The sequence below is a fragment of the Callithrix jacchus genome, chromosome 5 (genome assembly GCF_049354715.1).
Source record: "Callithrix jacchus isolate 240 chromosome 5, calJac240_pri, whole genome shotgun sequence".
NCBI lineage: Eukaryota > Metazoa > Chordata > Mammalia > Primates > Cebidae > Callithrix > Callithrix jacchus.
The window spans coordinates 131,484,123-131,508,032 of NC_133506.1; the positions used below are offsets into that span (position 1 = coordinate 131,484,123).

The 23,910-nt window shown below is 56.7% G+C and overlaps 1 protein-coding gene across 1 annotated transcript in view; it reads left to right on the forward strand.

The window, feature by feature from the left end:
* The first annotated feature begins 627 nt into the window (after nt 1–627).
* MYO15B (myosin XVB) overlaps nt 628–23,910 on the forward strand; it is a 39,850-nt gene continuing 16,567 nt past the window's right edge. The window contains exons 1-28 of the mRNA XM_035301765.3: nt 628–3,015; nt 3,352–3,415; nt 3,631–3,740; nt 3,896–3,970; nt 4,317–4,428; nt 4,694–4,797; nt 4,950–5,013; nt 5,107–5,220; nt 5,361–5,522; nt 6,836–6,949; nt 7,062–7,120; nt 7,201–7,333; nt 8,786–8,881; nt 9,096–9,227; nt 11,734–11,859; nt 12,864–12,941; nt 13,175–13,290; nt 13,375–13,420; nt 13,530–13,654; nt 15,105–15,222; nt 15,457–15,614; nt 20,561–20,654; nt 21,255–21,314; nt 21,946–22,003; nt 22,231–22,361; nt 23,158–23,253; nt 23,349–23,584; nt 23,667–23,845. Coding sequence (XP_035157656.3) covers nt 827–3,015; nt 3,352–3,415; nt 3,631–3,740; nt 3,896–3,970; nt 4,317–4,428; nt 4,694–4,797; nt 4,950–5,013; nt 5,107–5,220; nt 5,361–5,522; nt 6,836–6,949; nt 7,062–7,120; nt 7,201–7,333; nt 8,786–8,881; nt 9,096–9,227; nt 11,734–11,859; nt 12,864–12,941; nt 13,175–13,290; nt 13,375–13,420; nt 13,530–13,654; nt 15,105–15,222; nt 15,457–15,614; nt 20,561–20,654; nt 21,255–21,314; nt 21,946–22,003; nt 22,231–22,361; nt 23,158–23,253; nt 23,349–23,584; nt 23,667–23,845 — 5,149 coding nt within the window. The 5' untranslated portion in view covers nt 628–826. The remainder of the gene's footprint in view (nt 3,016–3,351; nt 3,416–3,630; nt 3,741–3,895; nt 3,971–4,316; nt 4,429–4,693; nt 4,798–4,949; nt 5,014–5,106; nt 5,221–5,360; nt 5,523–6,835; nt 6,950–7,061; nt 7,121–7,200; nt 7,334–8,785; nt 8,882–9,095; nt 9,228–11,733; nt 11,860–12,863; nt 12,942–13,174; nt 13,291–13,374; nt 13,421–13,529; nt 13,655–15,104; nt 15,223–15,456; nt 15,615–20,560; nt 20,655–21,254; nt 21,315–21,945; nt 22,004–22,230; nt 22,362–23,157; nt 23,254–23,348; nt 23,585–23,666; nt 23,846–23,910) is intronic.

Genomic DNA, 23,910 nt, shown 5'->3' on the forward strand with positions numbered 1-23,910 from the left:
AAAGTGGAGACCCCCAAGCTAGATAAACTGCCACTTGCGCTAAATGGAGAAAATGTAAGATTTGCTTTTCTAGCATGGAGAGCTTTGGAAGGAAATACAGAAATGGGTATCTCAGGGGAGCACTGAGTAGCTGGGGGTCAGGAATGGGAGACTTTTACCTTGTGATGTTTGAATGATGTGAATTACCTGTTTAAGAAATAGATATTTTAAAAACACAAGCACTGGGGCAATAGGGAATTTATGGGGTGTGGTTCTGTTCCATGACTCCAAGGAGGCATACAGACATGTTTTACACCAGCTAAAAAGATACATTTATGTTTTATGCACTTTTTGGTAAATTGTGTTTCACAATTGAAAAAAACAAAGCCCCAATGACGCATGGAGTGCTGCCGTGTGTCAGGTGAGCCTGGTCCCAGTCCCTTGGAACCCCCAGGAGGAAGAGGCCCAGACAGGTTCTCTGGCCCCTTCCCTGCTGGGCAAGCACTGAGGTGGAAGCGGAGCATCGGCCCCCCTCAGTCTGGCGCGGTGCCAGGCTGGCCTGGCTGGCAGCGCTTCCCAGCGGCCCGGTTCACCTGTCCGCAGCTGCGGCGTCTCCTCTTTCCTGGGCGCCTCTGCTTCATTGTTGGCAGAGGGGGTCAGGACCCGCCGCCTTCTGCATTATTGATGTTCCTGTAAGGCGGGCGCCCCGGGGAGTAGAAGGAGCACGTAGCCCCTGCGAGAGCAGAGCCAGGGTGGTACACTGCGCAGAGGGTCACCGCGGGCGGCCAGATCCCCGGGGAGGGGAGAGGACCTGGGCCCCGGGAAACCCATCTCCTCTGGGCTAGCCATGGGCAGGAACCAGGGCAAAGCATCCCAGCGCCTGGCGAGACCCGGGAGGCCGGCTTCACGGGAGCAGGAGTCGGGGTCAGCCAGCGCGGACAGCGCGCCCAGCCGCGAACGCAGATACGACCGCGGTCAGGCGGACAAGGCGAGACCGGCCGCCGAGCGCGCCACTGCCGGAAGCCAGGGGACCGCTGGTGGCCGCAAGAAGCCTACCGCAGAGGAGAACGGTGGCTGCAGACGGCCAGAAGCTGGCTCGCCCCCGGAGGCCCAGGAGAGGCAAGGCAGTGCGCGGCGTCAGGGACGCGGGCCCAGGGACGGCCGCGGGGGGTGCCTGGAGGAGGGGAGCCTGTCCCGAGAAGAGCGGGGCGGCCACCGCAGGAGGAAGGGGAAGGGGCGGGAGTCATCGGCTCGGCGGGACCACCGGGAGCCCCGGAGCCTCTATGGGGACACGTCGGGCGGGGACGGAGGCAGCTACTGTCCGGACAGCGAGACCCGCGAGGCCCAGGAGAGCGGCAGCCAGCGCGGTGGAGCCCGAGAGCTGCGGCCCACGCTGGAGCCCACGGACACGGGCTCGGAAGGGACAAAAACCGAGCCGGAGTCAGCGCTGGCCTCAAGCAGCGACTGCCTGGACAGCGACGGGCTCCGGGCATATCCCCGGAGCCGGAAAAGGTCGTTGCGGGCGGGGCCCCCGGGAGCCAGCGAGCATTCCGGGGGGGACTCCGACTCGAGTCTGCTGGGAGCCGGACCTGAACCGGGCCCCCGGGGAGCTACGGCCTCCAGGACCTTCGAGGGCAGCTCGCGGTATCCTCGGGACACTGGGCCGGCCCAGGACGCGAGCGACAACCGGGCGCAGCGGGGCGCCGAGCGAGAAACAGGGGAGGGCTCGACGGCCCGGGCTCCGCGCCGCCAGGTCGGAAAGGCTTTGGGGCCGGTGCCCCTGGCAGCAGGCGTGAGCGAAGCGGGAGCCGCAGCGGGAGCGGGGCCGGAGGAGCCAGCCCCGCTGGCGTCCCTCCTGGCGGTCCGCAGGCTCCTCGCGAGGCCCCCGCCAGGCGCAGCTTCCCAGGTCGTGGGCCCCCGCCGCCCTGGCCTCCAGGAGCGGCTCCAGCGTGTAGCGCGAACCCTGGGCCTCCTGAGCTGGCTGCGGCTGCGGCTGCGGCTGAAGCTGAGGCCGCCAGACGGCGAGGGCCTGAGGGCGCGCCCACCGGCGAGTGAGGGGCGGGGCCGCAGGAAAGCAGGCGAGGGGCGGAGCCATGGGAGAGGAGGCGAGGGGCGGGGCCACGGGAAAGCGGATAAAGGGCGGGGCCACAAGAGTGGGGACGAGGGGCGGGACTGCGGGAAGCCGGACGATGGGCGGGGCTACGGGAAAACGGACGAAGGGCGGGGCCACGGAAGAGCAAATGAGGGGCGGAGTCACGAGAAAGAGGGCGAGGGGCGGGGTCACGAGAGAGCGGACCAGGGGCGGGACCATGAGCCCGGGCTGCGGCGCCGTCTAGCGTTGCGCCTGGCGAGCTTAGCAGGGCTTGGGGGTAGCCCGACGGCTCCCCCTGGCGGCCGCTCGCGCCCCCTGCAGGTCCCGACAAGCCCAGTCCCCGACGACGCTTTCGACCAGGAGGACTGGACTCTAGATCCCAAGTTCGCGGTCGTGTTTCCCAGGATCCACAGGGCAGGGAGGGCGTCGAGCAGCCACAGCTCTGGAGAAGCGTCCGCCGATGTCCCCACGGGGGAAGACCGAGGTTGGCCTGGTGCAGGAGAGGGGGGGCACAGTGAGGGGCGCAGGGCGAGTGGGGAAGGGGTGTCCTGGCCTCATCCAGGCTCCCTCCTCGCCCCGACTACCCCCGACGGGCCCTCGCTCGACGAGAGCGGCTCCAGCAGTGAGACGGAGTCGGAGAGCCTGGACGACGAGCCGCCGGTGCACTGGGCGCAGTGCTCCGGCCCCCGCGAGGGTCCTGGGCTTGGCGCCGCCGTGCTGCTGCCTCGACTCGCCCTGGAGACCCACCAGCAGCAGGAGGGAGACCTGGGCTCGCGCGGGTCCCAGAGGGAGCGGTGGGAGCCGGAGGATGAGGCCGAGGCGGTGCTGGAGCGGGATCTGGAGCTGAGCCTCGGGCCGGGCCTGGAGACGCCGCCCTTGCCCGGTGCCGAGGGCAGGAGCCTCGCAGACGGCCTAGAAGACGCTGAGGACCTGGCCCGGCTGCGGTGAGCAGGCGTGGTGCCAAATCTGCCATCGCTGGCTCGCAGTTCCTCATACCCCACCCTGCTCTCATCTTTATGAATTGCATGGAGACCCTTATTGAATCATTAGAAGGATGGGCTTCTGGCAGGAAGAGGCAGGTGAAGGGCCACAGGTGCTACTCCCCAGGACTGCCTTTCTAATTATTACAAAGTTTCCCTCAGGTCAGCGCCAGCCCTGCTTGTAGCCCCCATTTTATGGATCAGGCTCTAGGAGGTTAAATGATTTGCCGGAGGTGTCCTTGCAGTGGGTGGCAGAGCTAACCCACAACCTCCTGCAGTCACAACCTGTTGTCCCCACAGGCTGGTGTGTGACAGCTCTGTGCTGCTGTGCCTCAAGAAGAGATTTCACCTGGGCCGCATCTATGTATGGGGGGCCATGGGGAGGGACAGTGTGCTGGGATCCCCTTTCCTCTGGGGCAGAGGGCTCCCCAGCACCCCTGGAGCTTCTCCTTCCTCTTCCTCCTGGGCTGGGCAGTGAACCCTCTCTGGAGCCCTGCAGAGCAGGGCTGGGGGACTGGGCTCTGTTTGTATCCCCCCTGCTCCCCCCACACGCTGATGAGAGCTTGTTTTCCTTCCCAGACCTTTGGGGGGCCCCTCCTGCTTGCTCTGAACCCCCACCGGCCCTTGCCTCTCTTCTCACCTGAGGTCCAGGCCAGCTACCACCCGGGGAAGGCCCCCAGCACCACCCCGTATGTGACTTTGCCCCATTGACCCTCTGCTCACCTCCCAGGCAGCCGAGTCCCTGCATGTCTGCTTGACTGGGGTCCCAGGGCCTGTGAGCACCTCTGCTACACCTCGGAGGGTTCCAGGTCCCCATGTCTGGCAGCCTTCTCATCTCCCTCAGGCACATCTTTGCCATCGTGGCATCAGCCTATGACCTGGCTCAGAATACTGGGCAGGACCCCTGCATCCTCCTGTGGTGAGTGGTGGCTGTCCTGCATGGCTGAACCCACAGGCCACAATGAGGGGTGGTGGGGCGCGGCTCAGGTCTGCACTCGAAGCCACTAGTCTTCTCCACCGCCAGGCTGTAGTTCTGGGCTCCTCAGGCTGAGCTCCTGGCTGAAATCATCCCATGAGCCCCTGGAATCTGAAATCTTGGGGACTTTTTTCTGTTGGGTCTCTCCCTGCCCTGGGGCTGTCTTTCCTCATTTCTGGGGGTCTCCCCAGGCTAGCTGTCACTTCTTGTAACACATCCCACTTCCTGGGTTCAGTGGGGTGGTCCTACGTGCCCCTCCCTGGAGACCCTACCAACAAACACACCTTAGCTCTTCCCAATGCAGTGGGCACAGCGGCTCAGGGAAGACGGAAGCCGCCAAAAAGATCGTGCAGTTCCTAAGCAGCCTGGAACAGGATCAGACAGGGAACCGAGGGTGTCAGGTGAGGGCCAGGCTAGATGCACCTCATGGGCTGAGCTGGCCATCTGTCCTCCCTCCAGGGGACAGCTGACCATGTCTGAGGGACCATCTTTCTCCTTTCAGCCAGGAGAGGGGTGGTCTACAGGCCTCTGGTGTCTCCTGGGGTCAGCTGCAGGCACTGCTCTTTCTGATGTGACTGACGCCTCCCTGAACCTGTCCCCAGCTGGGATGCCTGCTGGTGGGGGCTACTGCTGCCCCGGGATGCTTGAATGCCCCTCCCTGTACAGGTGGAAGATGTGTTGCCCATGCTCAGCAGCTTTGGCCACGCCAAGACCACCCTCAATGCCAATGCCAGCCGCTTCAGCCAGGTCTTCTGCCTCTACCTACAGCAGTGAGTGGCAGGGTTACAGGGGCACCTATGATCACTTACCCTTACTGGGTCCTTGGTCTGCTTTCCTGGGGTCCAGCCCTGGTGGGGCTTCTGCCCAGGGCCCCTGGGTGGTCTGCATCCTGGGCACTCCCACCAGTCTTCTGTGCCCACAGAGGGGTCATCGTGGGAGCCTGTGTGTCTCATTATCTACTTGAGACCTCCAGGGTGGTGTTTCAGGTAAGGGTGGCCCTTCTGTTCACCCCTCCCCAGTTCCCAGAGTAGGAAAGGCAGAGGGGGCCACTGAGTCCCTAAGCCAGTCCTGCCCCCAAGGCCCAGGCTGAGCGGAGCTTCCATGTCTTTTACGAGCTGCTGGCAGGGCTGGACTCCGTGGAGCGGGAGCGGCTCTCCCTGCAAGGACCAGAGACTTACTACTACCTCAACCAGGTAGGGGGCGCCCTTGCGGTGCGGCAGGGAGAAGGTCTGCCCAGAGAAGGATCCTGGCCCAGAGGTCTGAGAGGCAGCCGGAGTAGAGGGAGGCTATCAGGGGGCCGGCTTTGCCCCCTCACCCCTGCTGTACTCTGCAGGGCCAGGCCTGTACGCTCAAAGGCAAGGAAGATGCCCAGGACTTTGAGGGGTTGGTGAAGGCACTACAGGGGCTGGGCTTGTGCCCTGAGGAGTTGAATGCTGTCTGGGCTGTGCTTGCTGCTATCCTGCAGCTGGGCAACATCTGCTTCTCCTCCTCAGAGGTAGGCTCCCCCATGGGCAGGGGCCATCGGGGTGCTGTGTCTGTAGAATCAGGGCAGTGGTGATGATGCCAGGCACTTGTGTGTAGGAGACTAGAGAGCACTGGGCTGCCCTGGAAAGTGGGCAGATCCCCACTGTGTAGCTGCGAAAGCTGAGACCTGGAGCACCTCCATCTCTCCCAATGTCTGCCACCCCTAAGAACATCTGGCATTAGATAAGCAGCTATGGCCAGGAATGGTGGCTCACATCTGTGGTCCCAGCACTTTGGGAGGCCGAGGCAGGAGGATTGTGTGAAGCCAGGAGTTTGAGACCAGCCTATGCAACTGGAGAGACCCCATCTCTCTGTCTCCCTTTTTATTTTTAAATAAAGGCTGGGCATGGTGGCTCACACCTGTAATCCTAGCACTTTGGGAGGCCAAGGCAGGCAGATCCCTTGAAGTCAGGAGTTTGATACCAGCCTGGCTAGCAAGCTGAAACCCTGTCTCTAGTAAAAATACAAAACTAGCTGGGTGTGGTGGCTCACACCTGTAATCCCAGCACTTTGGAAGGCCGAGGTGGACAGATCACTTGATGTCAGAAGTTTGAGACCAGTCTGGCCAGCATGGTAAAACCCTATCTCTACTGAAAATATAAAAGTTAGCTGGGCGTGGTGGCGCACGCCTATAATCCCGGCTACTCAGGAGGCTGAGGCAGGAGAATCGCTTGAACCCGGGAAGCAGAGGTTGCAGTGAGCCGGGATTGCGCCACTGCACTACAGCCTGGGCGACTGAGTGAAACTTGGTCTCAGAAAAAAAAAAAATTAGCTGGGCATGGTGGCATGTGCCTGTAGGCCCAGCTACTGGGGAGGCTGAGGTGGAAGAATTACCTAAGCCCGGGAGGTGGAGGTTTCGGTGAGCCAAGATTGTGCCACTACATTCAATCCTAGATGGAGTGAGACCCTGTCTCAAAAAAACAACAAAAAAGAAATAAATAAGCAACTATTATGTGTCCAGCACTGTGTAAAATCACCTTGCATTTATTTTCTAGGTTAGTTTGCCAGACAGTCCCCTAGCGAGGGTCACTGCTTTCCCTTTAGCAGTGAGGCCTTCCTGGGGGCAGGAAGGAAGGGGCCTGGCCAGAGCCATCTGAAGAGAGAAAGTAGGACTTGTTCCCAGGGCCCTGGGAACCAGAACCCGGCTCATAACGGCCCAGATCCCCTCATGTGACACATCTCCCCTTTGGGTGGCAGGGCCACTTGCTGGGCAAAGCCCAGCCTGCCAAGGGAGTGTGTCCATTCCTGAAGCAGAGCTCTCCCTGATCCTCCATCTCTGTGTAGCATGAGTCCCAGGAGGTGGCGGCTGTGTCCAGCTGGGCCGAGATCTACACAGCAGCCCGGCTGCTGCGGGTACCGCCAGAGCACCTGGAGGCGGTTATCACCAGGAGGGTCACGGTGAGCCCGAGGGTCCTGGGGCGAGGGGCCCAGCTTGGCCAACCCGCAGGCTGAGTAAGCACCATGAGGGCTGCGGGCCTGACACACCAGTTGTGCCTCCTCTGCCCTCCAGGAGACACCCTATGGCCAGGTTTCACGATCCCTGCCCGTGGAAAGCGCCGTTGATGCCAGGTGGCCCTGGAGACGGGTGAGAGCTGGAGCAGGGCATGGGGCACAGCTCTATGTGGCTTACCAGCCCATCGTGCCCACAGGGACGCCCTGGCCAAGGCCCTGTACTCACGGCTCTTCCACCGGCTTCTGAAGAGGACCAACGTGTGGCTGGCACCAGCAGGGGAAGGAGGCAGCATTGGCACCATCACTGTCGTGGACGCCTACGGCTTTGAGGTTACCCCTTGGGGTGGGGTCCAGGACAGGGGGCGCTCATATAATTCAGATAGATTTCTGGGACCCCCACAGCTCCAGCTCTCCCTGGGGGCACTCGAGAGGTACTTGCCTGTAGGGCTCCTTGTGCATCTACTGGGCTGAGCCTGCTGGGTGGGGCGCAGGGATGGAGAGGAAAAGTTGCAGGGATGGAGAGGAAAAGTTGCAGGCCTGCCTCTGGGGCTTTAGGATCTCTTGAGGACTCAGGCTGGCTGCACACCTTAAGGGGTCTCGCTTCCACATATCTCCAGAGGAGGAGGCCTCTGTCTCACACCCACATGCTTCCAAGCATGGCCTCTGCTCCCTTCTCTGGTCCCCAGCTGAGCAGCCTGGGCCGCCTGGGCCCGGAGTGACCCTGGCTTCTCTGGGATGACTGAGGCCAGCCCTGGCACCATCCTGTCCTCCTGCTGGGAGGAGTTGCTTAGTGCAGCAGACAGGAGCAGAGGCTTCGAGAGGTCCTGCCACTCACTAGCCATGTGGCCCTAAGCAAGTGAATGAAACTGAGGTCCAGCGTTCCCGTCTATAAAGCAGAAACCCTAACAGGGCCTGTCTTGTGAGTTTCATGAGAGAGCTGTGTGCTCCAGGGCAGCCATTCTGGCCCACTCTGGCTGGTCCTGCCTTTGGTGTGGCCTGTCCTGCCTGGCCTTGCAGACACAGGAGCCTCAAAGGCAATGGAAGGCAGAGGCCCCAGCGTGGGCCCCACGCCAGGTGAAGAGGGAAGAGGGAGAGTCCCTCAGTCACTCTGAGTCGGTAGAGGCTCTGCACCCCTTCATAGAGGATCCTACCGCCTCGGGACAGCCAGGAGGGGGCTGGAGGGAGAGGAGGTGGCCCCTGCAGTCAGTCCCTGGATGGGCACTATCCATGGCCTGTTGTTCGGTCCCAGGCTCCACAGTGGGTTCTTGTGACTGTGCCCTCCCTACAGCTGAGCTTCTGTGTGTGTGTTTCAAGGTACACAAGCTGCATGAGCCTTCCGAGTAGAGTGCTGAGGGAGCAGAGGAAGGAGCCTATAATCCCTATTAGAGGAAGGCTGGAAGGCTTCCCAGAGGCAGCAGCCTGGAGCCCTGCTCATGAGGATGCGGGACTCTGATAGCCAGCCTGATAGTTAGTAGGGAAAGGTGTCTTCCAGGCCACAGGATGGCTGTTACAAGAGGCCTGAAGGCTCACAGGAGTGCTGCAGCAGAGGGCAGGGGTGCAGACAGATAGAGGGACGTGTGGCTGGGCAGGGCTGAGGTAGCCCGTATGCTGTTCCGGAGCCTTTGGACTTGACCTGTTGGCTGCACAGCATCAGCCCCAGGCATTACTCATCCCTGCGCCCTGGCCAGAATGAAGGGAGCCCCTGGGGTCGGGGGAGGGCACAGGACTGTGTGCTGGCCCCTGCCAGTCCGATGTACCTTCCTCACTGCCATATGCCCCCAGGCCCTGCGGGTGAATGGCCTGGAGCAGCTGTGCAACAACCTCGCCAGCGAGCGCCTGCAGCTCTTCTCCAGCCAGATGCTGCTGGCCCAGGAGGAGGTAAGGGGACTAGGCGTGGATGCGGCAGGGGACACTCAGGCATTGCCCAGGCAGAGGCCATCCTTAGTGAAGGAGAGTCGGGACCTGAGAGCTCTGCCCAGAAGGCTCCTTTCCATGCGACATCTCAGTCTTCTGAGCCTTATTTTACTATTCTAAGATGGGAGGGAGGCTTATCCCTGCTCCTGTGCAATAGCCAAATGCCGGCTGTTCCCAGGAGGAGTGTCGGCGGGAGTTGCTGTCCTGGGTGCCTGTCCCTCAGCCTCCGAGGGAGTCCTGCCTGGACCTCCTGGTAGACCAGCCCCACAGCCTCCTGAGTATCCTGGACGCCCAGACATGGCTGTCCCAGGTGAGGGCCAGGGCAGTGACCCCCCCGACCCGGTGTCAGGAAGAAGGAGTGGAGGCCCTGGGTGTCCAGGCTGTAGCTGGGAGAGCCTCCCAGAGGGGACAAGGTTATGGGATCCAGAGACCCTGCCCACAGTTCATCAGCACAGTCTGGGACAGCAGTGTTGAAGGGGAAGAACCTGGGCTCCTGCAGAGCTGGGTTCACATCTGGCCAGGCGTGGTGGCTCGCACCTGTAATCCCAGCTGCTTGGAAGACAGAGGCAGGAGAATCACTTGAACCTGGGAGGCAGAGGTTTCAGTGAGCCGAGATTGTGCCGTTGCACTCCAGCTTGGACAACAAGAGGGAAACTCTGTCTCAAAAAAGAAAGGGCTGGGCGCAGTGGCTCACACTGGTAATCCCAGCACTTCAGGAGGCCGAGGAGGGCAGATCAACTGAGGTCGGGAGTTTGAGACCAGCCTGACCAAAATGGACAAACCCCCTCTCTACTAAAAATACAAGAAAAAAAAAATTAGCCGGGCGTGGTGGCACATGCCTGTAGTCCCAGCTACTCAGGAGACTGAGGCAGGAGAATCACTTGAACCCGGGAGGTGGAGGTTGTGATGAGCTGAGATTGTGCCACTGTACTCTAGCCTGGGCAACGAGATCGAAATTCCATCTCAAAAAAAAAACAAAAACAAGAAAAGAAAATGAAAGGTGAAAAGTAATGGTAAAATAGTCCAGTATGTTATCGTAATAGTTCATTGATCACTGTTATATTAATATACATGTCTTCATGTACTATATATTGATATATAACAAGTCACATGAACATATATAATGTTCATTTATTAACGCTTATACATATGCAAAATCCTATACTAGATAATTAACAGCATGTTAATTTATAAATGATTGCTTCTCCCAGTTCACATTTCAAGATTTTGCTAAACCTTGCCCCGAGTGTCTTTGAAGTCCCAAGGCCACTTTTGGAGTCCCCCAGCATGGTTTTCCAGTGCTCTGCAATATCACTTAGGTCCATGTTATGTGACATGTACCACTTGATTCCAAGGTGGGTGCTGAGCCTGGAATTGTTACCCCAAACCCAAGTTCTCATCTGCATAACATTAGGCAAGTTTCCCTATGCATTTGCTGTGATACATTCATTAGCTCAGTAAAATAACATTGAACCAAGTTACTTTTTGTTTTTATTTATTTAAAAAATAGAGATGGGGTCTTGCTGTGTTGCCTAGGCTGGTCTCTCTCTCCTGGGCTCAAGCAAGCCTCCCACCTCTGCCTCTCAAAGTGCTACTGCACCTGTCCTTGAGTTCCTTTGTGTGTGTGTGTGTGTGTGTGTGTGTGTGTGTGTGTGTGTGTATTTTAACTGACTCTATCATTCCCAACTGAGTTACTTTTTGAAAGTGATCTTTGAAAGACTTGTTTAAAAGCACATGTGATTGTGGGACTATTCTCCCAGGAATGATTGCTAAATCTCTCCTAAAGCACCCCCATCCCACTTTTTTAAAAAAGTAGTTATTTATTTATTTATTTTAGAAATTGGGTCTCGCTCTGTCACCCAGGCTGGAGTGCAGTGACACCATCATAGCTCACTGCCGTCTCAATCAATCCTTGGACCCAGCTAATTTTTTTTTTTTTTTTTTTTTTTTTGAGACGGAGTTTAGCTGTTGCTACCCAGACTGGAGTGAAGGAGTTTCACTGTTGTTACCCAGACTGGAGTGCAATGGCACGATCTCGGCTCACCGCAACCTCTGCCTCCTGGGTTCAAGCAATTCTCCTGCCTCAGCCTCCCAAGTAGCTGGGACTACAGGCATGCACCACCATGCCCAGCTAATTTTTGTATTTTTAGTAGAGACGGGGTTTCACCTTGTTGACCAGGATGGTCTCAATCTCTTGACCTCGTGATCCACCCGTCTCGGCCTCCCAAAGTGCTGGGATTACAGGCGTGAGCCACCACGTCTGGCATATATATATACATTTTTTTTTTTTTAGGTGGAGTTTGGTTCTCGTTGCCCAGGCTTGAGTGCAATGTTGCAGTCTCAGCTCACTGCAACCTCCGCCTCTCAGGTTCAAGAGATTCCCCTGCCTCAGCCTCTCAAGTAGCTGGGATTACAGGCATGAGCCACCATTCCTGGCTAATTTTTTTTGTAATTTTAGTAGAGATGGGGTTTCACCATGTTGGCCAGGCTGGTCTCGAACTCCTCCTCAGGTGATCCTCCCGCCGTGGCCTCCCAAAGTGCAGGGATTACAGGCATGAGCCACCACACCTGGCCCCACCCAGTTAATTTTTTAATTTTTTGTAGAGACAGGATCTCGATATATTGCCCAGGCTGGTCTTGAATTTCCTAGCCACAAACAATCCTCCCACCTCAGCCTCCCAAGTGTTTTGGGGAACAAAGCCAAACCTACGCTTATAGTCAGTGTGGGCAGTACTCTTGCACACCAGGAGAGGGCGCCATCCAGACAGGGACAGCCTGTGCAGAGGCATGAAGGGAGTGCATGGCCCCTCTCCTAGGCCACAGACCACACCTTCCTCCAGAAGAGCCACTACCACCATAGCGACCACCCGAGCTATGCCAAGCCCCGGCTGCCCCTGCCTGTGTTCACCGTGCGACATTATGCAGGGACTGTCACCTACCAGGTACATGGCCTCAGGGACAGGCCAGGGTGAATCAGCGAGGGCAATGTCCTCTCCCAAGCTGAGTCACCTGACAGCTGAAAGGATTGGGTGTGGGGAGGCCCCTTGCAAGGCCTGGACACCTGTCCCTATCTAAGCCATGGGCCCTGCCCAGTTCAGAGCATGGTTTGCTGAGTTCTAGGTGACAATTATGGGGTCAGGGAGTAGAAGCCTTTGGACCCTCCAGGCAAGTGGGCAGAGCACAAGCACGACACCCAATGACCTTGATAGTTTACTTTGCCTTCTGAGCCTCCATTTCCTCACCTGTAAACGGGCATGGAAACCTACATTCTGGCACTGTGGTGAGGGTTAGATGCAATAACATGGAGATGGCCTGGAAGGTGCCTGGCACATAGTAGGTGCTCACTGAATGGACTTCCCTTGCCCCTTCTGAGTTCTGTGTCTACCTACAAGCTGCACACCTACCCCAGTAGGAGAGGCACGGGGTTGTGGGTGGGATAAAGGGAAGGACAGTAGGAAGAAGCAGTTCTTCCTGGAGGAGGTGGCACACTCTGCTTGAAGAAGAAAAACTACAAACTACCCAGGAGTTACCCCCCCCAAAAATAGAAATACAAGGAGTTTAAGAAACCTAGGAAAATGTAAGTCACAGAAGATTTTCAAATGGAGAGACAAGTATTCCTGTCTAGTCAACCGACTGACCAACATAGGTTCAAGGCCCAGTGGGGAGAGTGTGGTGCTGCTGGGGACTGGACCTGTTCATGGGGGAAAATGGAAAGTCTGGTGACAGAGGCAAGGCTAGGTAAAGGACTGGAAACTGGGCGAGGTGGCCTTTCAGGTCACTTGGGGAGAGGGTGGATTCTTCTCCAAATCCAGCTTCCCCTCCTTGGTCCCTGCTCCTCTCCCTTTCTCTGCTTCCCTCCCCACCTGCATGGTTTCTTGCAGGTTCACGAGTTTTTAAACAGAAACTGGGATCAGCTGCACCTCGCCACCAGCCTCGTCTCTTGCAGGTTCACAAGTTTTTAAATAGAAACCGGGATCAGCTGGACCCTGCTGCCGTGGAGATGCTTGGCCAGAGCCAGCTTCAGGTACCCCATCTGCCCTTCCAGGCCCCCACCCGCTCCATACTCTGTCTCCCAATTCTGTCCTCTTCCCTTGGACACTCTTGGCCAAGGGCTGGCCCTAAAGCCTCTGGCACCTTGGGCCGTGGGCTGAGCTTGCCAGGATCTAGATGCCAAGGGCTGGCCCACTCTGGCTCCCTGGGCTGTGGAGTGGATGGGCAGGCCCCGGCGGCCAGCTGGTTTAGCCCTTCACCCCACAGCTGGTGGGCAGTCTGTTCCAGGAAGCAGAGCCCCAATCCAGGGAAGAGCGAGGCAGACCCACGCTGGCCTCTCGCTTCCAGCAGGCCCTGGTGGACCTCATAGCCCGACTGGGCAGGTAAGAACAGCGCCCGCCACAGCAGTCCCCAGGGAGTTGTATGGGTGCTGGTCTGTGCCCAGGTGACCCCTCATTCCCTCTCAGGAGCCATGTCTATTTCATCCAGTGTCTCAGTCCTAATCCTGGAAAGGTGAGCTCCCCAGCACCTGGCCTTGGGGGCTCCCCCACCCTGCACCTCCCTCCTCAAAGCTCCTGGTCCCTTGACTCCAGCTGTCCTTGTCTCTGTCTTGTGGCCACAGTATCCAGGCCTCTTTGACGTGGGACATGTGGCAGAACAACTGCACCAGGCAGCCATCCTGGAGACTGTGGGCACCCGCAGTGCCAACTTCCCCGTGCGCTTACCCTTTGAGGCCTTCCTGACCAGGTGGGGCCCAACCCCTCGGGGCAGGACTGACTAGGAGGCCCCCAGGAGTGACTGGCAGCCCCGGGGGTCCTTCTGGGTGGAGATGGACTCACTCTGCCCAGGACTGGACCTAGCGCCCAACCCTCCTTCTCTCTCCTCCCCATCTCTCCTACCATTCACCATCCCTCGGCGCATGTGTGAGTCCTCCTTTCCGCAGACATCTCCAGTGCTGATGCCTGGGCACGGGAGATGAGGTGGGAGCAGTACCTGCCCTGGGCGGGGCTCGTGATCTAGTGCTCACAGCAGCTGTCCAGGAAGTGCAGGCTGAAGCAGGGAGATGGGAGGGCGATGGAGTGAGAGTGGGAGCTTTTCAGAAGGGCAGGAGGAGTGTGGTGGCAGGAGGGGTGGGGTGGCAGGAACACCAGAGGCAACTCTGTTCCCAGAGTTCAGAAACCTTGAGAGAAGCTGGTGACACTGTCCGTTTCGTTGTTTGCCCGTCTGGCCTTTGGTTATTGACTGGATGGCCTCTTGGGAATCCTCTGAAGGGAATCCTCTGAAGGGCTGGAGTTTTCCTCAAGGACAGGGACAGAGGGGGCAGGTGGAATCACTTCTCGTTGACATCCAGGCCAGCTGGGCTGGCAGCTGCTTCAGAAGAGAGGGGCAGCTGCGAGGAGCAGCAACCAGGAGCAGTGGCCTCACTTCAGGGCTCCGTGGACCTCCTTAGTCTGTGATGGCCTTAGCAATGGGACAGCCTGGCTGGGGACTGAGCCGAAGGCAGGCAGTAGGGATGGGTGTGCCCAGCCTTGAGTCAGATCCTGAGAAGTTCCAGGGTGGGGCACCTTTTGTCTCTGCCATCTGGAAACCTACCAGCTATAACAGTTGTCACCTCCGCCAAGGAGCCCGGAAGCTGGGTGAGAGGAACCTCCAGGTACAACTCCACCCAGCACAGACCAGGTCTGCTGATCTGTGCCATTCCCTGATGTACTGTGGCCTCCTGGGACCACAGACTGTCACCCACATGTCCCCAGAACCTGCATAGCGCTTGCTTCGTACAGACTATTGAGTGCCCATTGAGCTAGCTGGGACCACGATCCGGACCTATGAAATGGCCTTAAACACTCCCCCACCCATCCCTTCCTGCCATGCTCCTCCCTCCCTTCCATGAACTTGTCTTGAGACCCACAGTTCTGGGTGGCGAGGAGACTGAGGCCTTGGGAATCACATTCCTGGCGCTTCCGTGGCCCAGAACCAGCCCTTGTGCCTCCCCAGCACACCAGGCTCACCTGTCTTCCCCTGAGCTCCAGCACAAAAGCCCTCCCTGCCCAGGTTCACTGCAGGATCTCCGCACCCAGCTGAGCACCTGGCATAGAGCAGGCACCTTCCAAATTGTTGAATGATCTAGGAGCAGGATGTCACACAAGTGTGGAAGGAGTTCCTGGCAGTTCTGACCTCAGCTCCTTCTTTGGAGCAGGTTCCGGGCCCTGGGGTCAGAAGGGCTGGAAGACCTCTCTGAGCGGGAGAAGTGTGGTACCATCCTGAGCCAGGTGCTGGGGGCCAAATCACCTCTCTGTCACCTCGGAGCCACCAAGGTGGGTGGGTGTGTCCCTGTGTGCAGAGGGCAACATGATTGGGAAAGGAGAGATGCATTCTGGGCCAAAAGGGACAAACCCAGGATTTGGGGGTCCATACAAATGGTGGGAGACAGAAGGGCTGGGTGGCAGGCTGACCCCAGCACCCCAGAAGAACAAAAGGCTTGGCGGCTGGAAGGGAGGAGGCTGAGACTGGAGGAGGACAGCAGGCAGGCCCCGGTCCTCTGCCCACAGGTCCTGCTGCGGGAGCAGGGCTGGCAGCAGCTGGAGGAGCTCCGGGCCCAGCAGCGCTCCCAGGCCCTGCTCAGCCTGCACCGCGGCCTTCACACCTGCATCTCCGGCCAGCGCCTCCTGCTCTGGATGCAGGCTCGTGTGCGTGGGTTCCAGGCCAGGTCTGCAGGAGTTGGAGCCAGGGCTGAAGTGGGTGGGGTGAGGCTGTGGGCTTGTCCTCCAGGTGGTGGGGCAGGATTGGGGAGACATAGGCCTCAAGGCAAATCACCCTGCCCCGGCGCCATCCCGTCGGCGTTTGACTCCTTGACGTCATTCCTGCCCATACCCACGCAGCCTCTGCTTGAATACCCCAGTCATGAGAAACTCATTACCTGCTGAGGCCACCTGAACCTATGGTCCTGACTCCTTTATCATTCTGTCTTTTCTAGTCTGGCAACAGTCATCTTTTCAAAGCATGGATCATGTTGTGTAAGGCCCTGCCTACTTCCCCAGCCTCCCAGCCTGATTTAGGCCAGATCATGAGATCAGGGATTCGAGACCAGCCTGGCCAACATGGCAAAACCAGGGCTGATTTAGGCCAGACTTTTTTTGTTTTCTTTGAGACGGAGTTTCGCTCCTGTTGCCCAGCCTAGAGTTCAGTGGTACGATCTTGGTTCACCGCAACCTGTGCCTCCTGGGTTCAAGTGATTCTCCTGCCTCAGCCTCCTGAGTAGCTGAGAATACAGGCATGTACCACTGTGCCTGACTAATTTTGTATTTTTAGTAGAGATGGGGTTTCTCCATGTTGGTCAGGCTGATCTTGAATTCCTGACCTCAGGCGATCCTCCTGCCTCAGCCTCCCAAAGTGCTGGGATTGCAGGCGTGGGTCACCGAGCCTGTAGGCCAGACTTTTACCCTGCAGTGACTTTAGACTTCTCTGTCCTGTAATATGACCCTCCCACTTCTCACCTAATCGTCTCTCATTCATCCACATAGCCCGTCTTCACGCATTCCTCCAACAGCTGTTGGCTGACCATCTGCCTCCTTTACTCTGGGCCTGATGCTGGTGGCAGAGCTGGAGGTGCCAGAGACAGGGCATCCAAGGCTAGTTGGGGAGTTGGATTCAGATGGTAAACCAGCCAGTCAATATCCCTGAGAGTAACTCGAGGGCTGAGAATAAAGTGAAGACAGTGCCAGGGTAGAGAACACCAGGGGAGCCAGGCATCTCCACTCTCTATTTCCAAAACTTTTTCATCCTGCAAACAGGAACTCTGGACCCATTAAGCAGTAACAATTCCCTCCATTCCCCTGTAACTTTCAGTCCACCTGAGTCTCTCTGACGCTGCCCGTTCTAGGTATTCTGTGTAAGTTGACTCATACAACACTTCCTTTTATGGCTGGCTTCTTTCACTTAGCATCATGTTTCAAAGTTTATCCATGTTGTAGCATGTGTCAGAACTTCATTCAGTTCCAGGCTTCAGGGCTAAAAATAAAGAATTAGGGCTGGGTGTGGTGGCTCACACCTGTAATCCCAGCACTTTGGGAAGCCGAGGCAGGCAAATCCCCTGAGGTCAGGAGATTGACACCAGCCTGGCCACTTTCACCAGAGTGAAACTCTGTCTCTAGTAAAAATACAAAAATTAGTGGGGCATGGTGGTAGGTGCCTGTAATCTCAGCTACTCGGGAGGCTGAAGCAGGAGAATTTCTTGAAACTGGAAGGTGGAGGTTGCAGCGAGCCGAGATTGCACCACTACACTCCAGCCTGGGCAATGGTGTGAGACTCCATCGCAAAAACAAAAATTGAAAATAGGCGGGGTGCGGTGGCTCATTCCTGTAATTGCAGCTCTTTGGGAGGCTGGGGCAGGTGGATAACCTGAGGTCGGGAGCCAGACCAGCCTGATGATCATGGAGAAACTTCATCTGTACTAAAAATAAAAAATTAGGCTGGGCGCAGTGGCTCATGACTGTAATTCCAGCACTTTGGGAGGCCAAGATAGGTGGATCATGAGGTGAGGAGTTCAAGACCAGCCTGACCAAGAAGGTGAAACCCCATCTCTACTAAAAATACAAAAATTAGCCGGGCATGGTGGCCTGTGCCTGTAATCTCAGCTATTCAGGAGGCTGATGCAGAATTGCTTGAACCTAGGAGGTGGAGAGTGCAGTGAGCCAAGATCGTGCCACTGCACTCCAGTGTGAGCAACAGGGCGAGGCTCTGTCTCAAGAAAAAAAAAAAAAAGATACAAAATTAGCCAGGTGTGGTGGCACATGCCTGTAATTCCAGCTACTGGGGAGGCTGAGGCAAGAGAATTGCTTGAACCTGGAAGGCAGAGGTTGCAGTGAGTCAAGATCATGCCATTGTACTCCAGCCTGGGCAACAAGAATGGAACTCCATCTCAAAAATAAATAAAAAATATTATTTTGAGATGGAGTCTCACTCTGTCACTCAGGCAGGAGTATAGTGCTGTGATCTCAGCTCATTGCAATCTCCACTTCCCAGGTTCAAGCAGTTCTGACTCTGCCTCCTGAGTAGCTGGGATTACAGGCCTGTACCGCCAAGCTGGCTAATTTTTTTTTTTTTTTTTTGGTGTTTTTAGTCAAGATGGGGTTTCACCATGTTGGCCAGGCTGGTCTCAAACTCCTGACCTCAGGTGATCTGCTTGCCTCGGCCTCCCAATGTGCTGGAATTACAGGTGTGAGACACTGTTCCTGGCCTAAAAATTAATTTTTAAAAAGAAAGCTTCATGCCTTTTTATGGCTGAATTTTGTTCCATCGTGGGGATGTGCCACATTTTGTTTATCCATTCATCCATGGATGGACGATTGGGTTGTTTCTACATTTTCACTTATGAATAAGTCTTCTCTGACTACAGATCAACATGTATCTGTTCTAGTCTGTTTTTCTTTTTTGAGACAGCGCCTTGCTCTGTCGCCCAGGCTGGAGTGCAGTGATGCAATCTTGGCTCACTGTAACCTCCGCCTCCTGGGTTCAAGTGATTCTCCTGCCTCAGCCTCCCAAGGAGCTGGGATTTACAGGTGCCTGCCACCATGCCCAGCTAATTTTTGTATTTTTAGTAGAGATGGGGTTTCATGATGTTGGCCAGCCTGGTCTCGATCTCCTGACCTCAGGTGATCCGCCCACCTCGGCCTCCCAAAGTACTGGGATTACAGGCATGAGCCACCGCACCCAGCCTTTATTTGTTTATTTATTTATTTATTATTATTGAGACAGACTCTTGCTCTGTCACCTAAGATTACACCTGTAATCTCAGTGTGATCTCAGATCACTGCAAAGTCCAACTCCTGGTTTCAAATGGTTTTCCTGCCTCAGCCTCTGGAGTAGCTGGGATTATAGGCATATGCCACCATGCCTGGCTAATTTTTTTTTTTTTTTAAGATGGGGTTTCACCATGTTGGCCAGGCTGGTCTCGAACTCCTGACCTCAAGTGATATGCCCACCTTGGCCTCACAAAGTGCTGGGATTTCAGGCATGAGCCATCATGCCAGCACTGTTTTTTTTTTTTTTTTTGAGATGGAGTCCCAAAAAGGCTGGAGTGCAATGGCATGGTCTCAACCTCTGCCTCCTGGGTTCAAGTGATTCTCCTGCCTCAGCCTCTCAATAGCTGGGACTACAGGTGCTTGCCACCATGCCCAGCTAATTTTTGTATTTTTGGTACAGACAGGGTTTCACTATGTTGGCCAGACTGGTCTAGAACTCCTGATTTCATGATCCACCCACCTCGGCCTCCCGAAGTGCTGGGGTTACTGCTGTACCTGGCCTTTTTTGTATTTTTAGTAGAGACAGGGTTTCACCATGTTGGATAGGCTGGTCTCAAACTCCTGGTCTCAAGTGATCTTCCCACTTCATCCTCCCAAGGTACAAGGATTACAGGTGTGATACAAATATGAGCTACTGCACCCAGCCAATGATGTTACTTTTTTTTTTTTTTAGACAGAATCTTGCTTTGTCGCCAAGCTGGAGTGCAGTGATGCCATCTTGGCTCACTACAACCTCCACCTCTCAGGTTTAAGTGATTCTCCTGCCTCAGCCTCCCAATTAACTGGGACTACTGGCATGCGCCACCACACCTGGCTAATTTTTGTATTTTTAGTAGAGACAGGGTTTCACCATGTTGGCCAGGATGGTCTCAATCTCTTGACCTTGTGATCCGCCTGCCTCGGCCTCCCGAAGTACTGGTATTACAGGCGTGAGCCACCGCACCTGGCCCAATGTTACTTTTTAATAAGTTTTGCTGCTTTTTTTGTGTGTGTTAACAAGACAGGGTCTGGCTTTGTCATCCAGGCTAAAGAGCAGTGACCCCAGTCATAGCTCCTACCTCAGCCTCCCAAGTAGCTAGGACTACGAGGACACACTGTCATGCCTGGCTAATTTAAAAAAACTTTTTTGTAGAGATGAGGTCTCACTATGTTGCCCAGGCTGGTCTTGCACAACTGGCCTCAAGCAATTCTCCTTTTTCAGCCTCTTAGAGTGCTGGGATTACAGGCATGAGCTACCATGCCCAGCTAAGGGAAATGACTTTTTTTTTTTTTTTTTTTGATCAGTGTGCACACAGGGAATGATTTGAACCCAGGTAATCCAGGCTCAGAGTCAGATCTTAATCCCTCAGGCTAAACAGTCTCTCAATTTAACAGTTTTTTTTCCTTTTTTTTGAGATGGAGTCTTGCTGTGTCGCCTAGGCTGGAGTACAATGGTGAGATCCAGGCTCACTGCAACCTCCGCCTCCCGGATTCAAGGGATTCTCGTACCTCAGCCTCCTGAGGAGCTGGGATCACAGGTGCATGCCACTTCGCCCAGCTAATTTTTGTATTTTTAGTAGAGACAGAGTTTTGCCATGTTGCCCAGGCTGGTCTTGAACTCCTGACCTCAAGTGATCCACCTGCCTTGGCCTTGCAAAGTGCTGGGATTACAGGTGTGAGCCACCACAGCCTTGCTCACACTTGCTCTTTTGAAGTGTCCTGTTCTTCCTCTGTTGTTTCTGTGAAGCATCCAGGGCTTCTCTGGTCCAGAAACAGTTTTTACATGAATGTCCAGGCTTAGGGGATTCCAGTGCCCGTCAGGAAGCAGAAGTTTGGACTCCTCATTTCGACCCCTCCCTCTCCCGGCCTCCAGGAAGTGGTGCCTCCGGCGGCGGTCAGCCCTGGGACAGCTGAACACCATCCTGCTGGTGGCCCAGCCCCTGCTTCAGAGGCGGCAGAGACTGCAGGTGCAGGAGCTTGGGGAGGGTAGAAGCCAGGCTGCCTGGGCTGGCCAAGCCGGCCAAATCCCAGCAGCATCTACCCTGTTGGCCCAGCCTCGAAAGGATTGCAGCTTTAGAGACAGCGCTCCTTGATCTGCCCCTTTTCCCTCTGGCCAGGGTAGGCAGGGCCCCTGGGAGGTGCTGTCTTCCTCCATCCCTGCCACTCTCCCTAGGGCCTGGCTCCTCCCTCTTGCCTGGAGTTCCCATCCCTTTCAGACCTCCCCTGGGCCAATTCTGCTCCCCTCTTTTGCTTGATGACTCTGATCTAAGGTCCATATAGCGGCTCAAAGGTCAGTGCCCACGTGCTACCTCCTCTCTGGCCCCTCCCTGGCTGAACTTTGTCCCCTGGGACCATTTCTTCCCGTCTTCCTGCCCTCTTCCCGGTGCCCTGGCAGATGGGCAGGGACGCCCACAGCACTGAGGTTGGTGATCCCTCCTGATCTGTTCTCACTCCTTTACTTAGAACCTCCCAGGGGCAGGAGGGGACAGCTGAACTTCAGAGCTGGGGAGGTGCCCCCAGGTGACTCACATGGGAGGCATCAGCTCTTCCTACATCTCCTCCAACAGCTTGGGCATTGGCGGGGCTGGCACAGCAGCAGAAGGGCCTCAGAGAGAGTGCCAAGCATGGTAGGTGGCCTGGAAGATGAGTGGGTGCTACGTGGGGCTATGATCCTGCAGAGACTGGCGCGGCTTAGGGGCTGCCAGGGTGCTGCTATGGGTCTTGTCCATCAGGGCCATGCATTGCACCTCCTGAGAAGAGGACTGGGGTGCCCTTGGCTCTTGGTTTCTCACAGAGGGTCCTTGTGGCTTTGTTGGTTTGAGTTCCAGGGTCAGAATCCTTGGTCTTAGGCTGGGCATGGTGGCTCACCCTTATAATCCCAGCACTTTGAGGCCGAGATGGGAGGATTGCTTGAGCCCAAGAATTTGAGACCACCCTGGGCAACATGGCAAGACTCCATCTCTACAAAAAACAATAAAAATTAGCTGGGCACAGTAGCACATGCCTGTAGTCTCAGCTACTCAGGAGGCTGAGGTGGGAGGATGGCGTGAGTTTGAGCCTAGGAGGTCAAGGCTGCAGTGAGCCGTGATTGCACCACTGCACTCTAGCCTGGGTGACAGAGGGAGACCATCTCAAAAAGAAAAAAAAATCCCTGGTTTTGGAGGGGATGTTTATAATCTTGGGGTTGAAGGGGTGGGGAGAGACACTGGTCCCTAGCCCCCTCCTGTGGGTCCTGGGTAAATGGATCCTCTCTGCCAGGAGCTGGGGCGCTTGGAGATCCCGGCTGAGCTGGCCGTCATGCTGAGGATGGCAGAAGGTAAGCCTTGTTGGTGTCCTCTTGTTAGGACCCCCTCTCCTGTCCCTTGACCACGGGGTGGGCCTGTCCCCTGTTGCCCCTCCCTCTGATGCTCCAGGCTCCCCTGAGCTCAGTGCTCGGGTCCCTGTGGACAGGGACTGATGGCTCTTGCTGAGGGGTGGAGGTGGTCCCAGGGCCAGGTACCACACCTGGGTGTTTCTGGGCTGCCTCCCGGTGCTTGTTCCTAGGCCATCAAGATGCCCTAGCTGGGAGCATTACTGAGTCCCTGCCCCCTGAGGTTCCCGCCCGGCCCAACCTGAGTCTCCCACCAGACATCGACCGGTTTCCTTTCTCCAGCTTCGTTTCCATCGGCTTTCAGGTGGGCACCTAGGCCTAGACTCTTCCCACTGGCCTCATTGTTCTGAGTTAGCACCCGCCTGGCAGAAGCTGTGTTTTCCCCCCCTCCCCTGCTTTCAGCCCTTTCCCTCCTCCCTCCCCAGTCGTTGGGGCTATGAATGGTGCCGAATTGCTCTGAAAATAACAGTTGAATGTAAATGTCTCACCACAGAGTGTTGTTGGTGATAACAATTGGTGTTATTGAATGAGGGAAGTTATTTAGATCCACAATGCCACACCTTTATTGTACCAGTGAGCAGTAGTGCCCTGCTTTTGAAGTCAGGTCTTTAAAGAGTTTGTTGACAAGGGAAACTGGCCAGGTTACAGCAGTAAATGCAAACGCAGGATTCAAAACTGCACATATAGGCTGGGCATGGTGGCTCACGCTTGTAATCCCAGAACTTTGGGAGGCCAAGGTGGGCGGATCACCTGAGGTCAAGAGTTTGAGACCTGCTTGGCCAACAGGTGAATCCCTGTCTCTACTCAAAATACAAAAATTAGCCAGGTGTGGCGGCAGGTGCCTGTAATCCCGGCTACTCAGGAGGCTAAGACAGGAGAATCACTTGAACCTGCCTGGGAGGTGGAGGGTGCAATGAGCTAAGATTGTGCCACTGCATTCCATTCGGGGCAACAGAGCAAGACTCTGCCTCAGAAAGAAAAAGAGCATTCAGATACATTTCTGCCCAGCCCTCTGCCTCTCCCAAGGTGCCTGCTCCAGTGGGGCTCCCTGGCGCTGTGTGACAGCTGGCTAGCGTGGACTGGGGCCTCCTTCCTTGCAGGAGCCATCCCTGCCTATGCCGGGGCAGCCACTGTCCAAGCCCCTAACCCAGCTGGACGGAGAGAACCCTCAGCATGCCCTGGATATCAACAGAGTGGTGAGTGACACATTGTAGAAGGGACAGGATGGGCCCTCGAAGGCATGGCACAGGTGCCTGGGAGCCTTGTACCTCCTGCCCTCACCTGTTGGCAGATGCTGCGGCTCCTGGGGGACGGATCCCTGGAATCCTGGCAGAGGCAGACCATGGGCACGTACCTGGTGCGGCAGGGGCAGCTCCGGCCAGGGCTGCGGAATGAGCTCTTCAGCCAGCTGGTGGCCCAGCTGTGGCAGAACCGGGATGAGCAGCAGAGCCAGCGTGGCTGGGCCCTCATGGCTGTCCTGCTCAGTGCCTTTCCCCCACTGCCTGTCCTGCAGAAGCCGCTGCTCAAGTAAGGGGCCTGGGAGGTGGGGACCTGGTGGGTGGGGCCACTGGATCTCTAGTCTCTACCACCGCCTGTGCCCATCCTGCAGGTTTGTGTCCGACCAGGCCCCCAGGGGCATGGCGGCACTGTGCCAGCACAAGCTCCTGGGGGCCTTGGAGCAGTCGCAGCTGGCCCCTGGGGCCACTCGGGCCCACCCCCCGACCCAGCTGGAGTGGCTGGCTGGATGGCGGCGGGGCCGCATGGCGCTGGACGTGTTTACCTTCAGTGGTGAGGGCTCCCAGGCCTGAAGTGGAGCCAGCCCACCCCCTGCCCTCCCTGGAACCCCTTCCTGC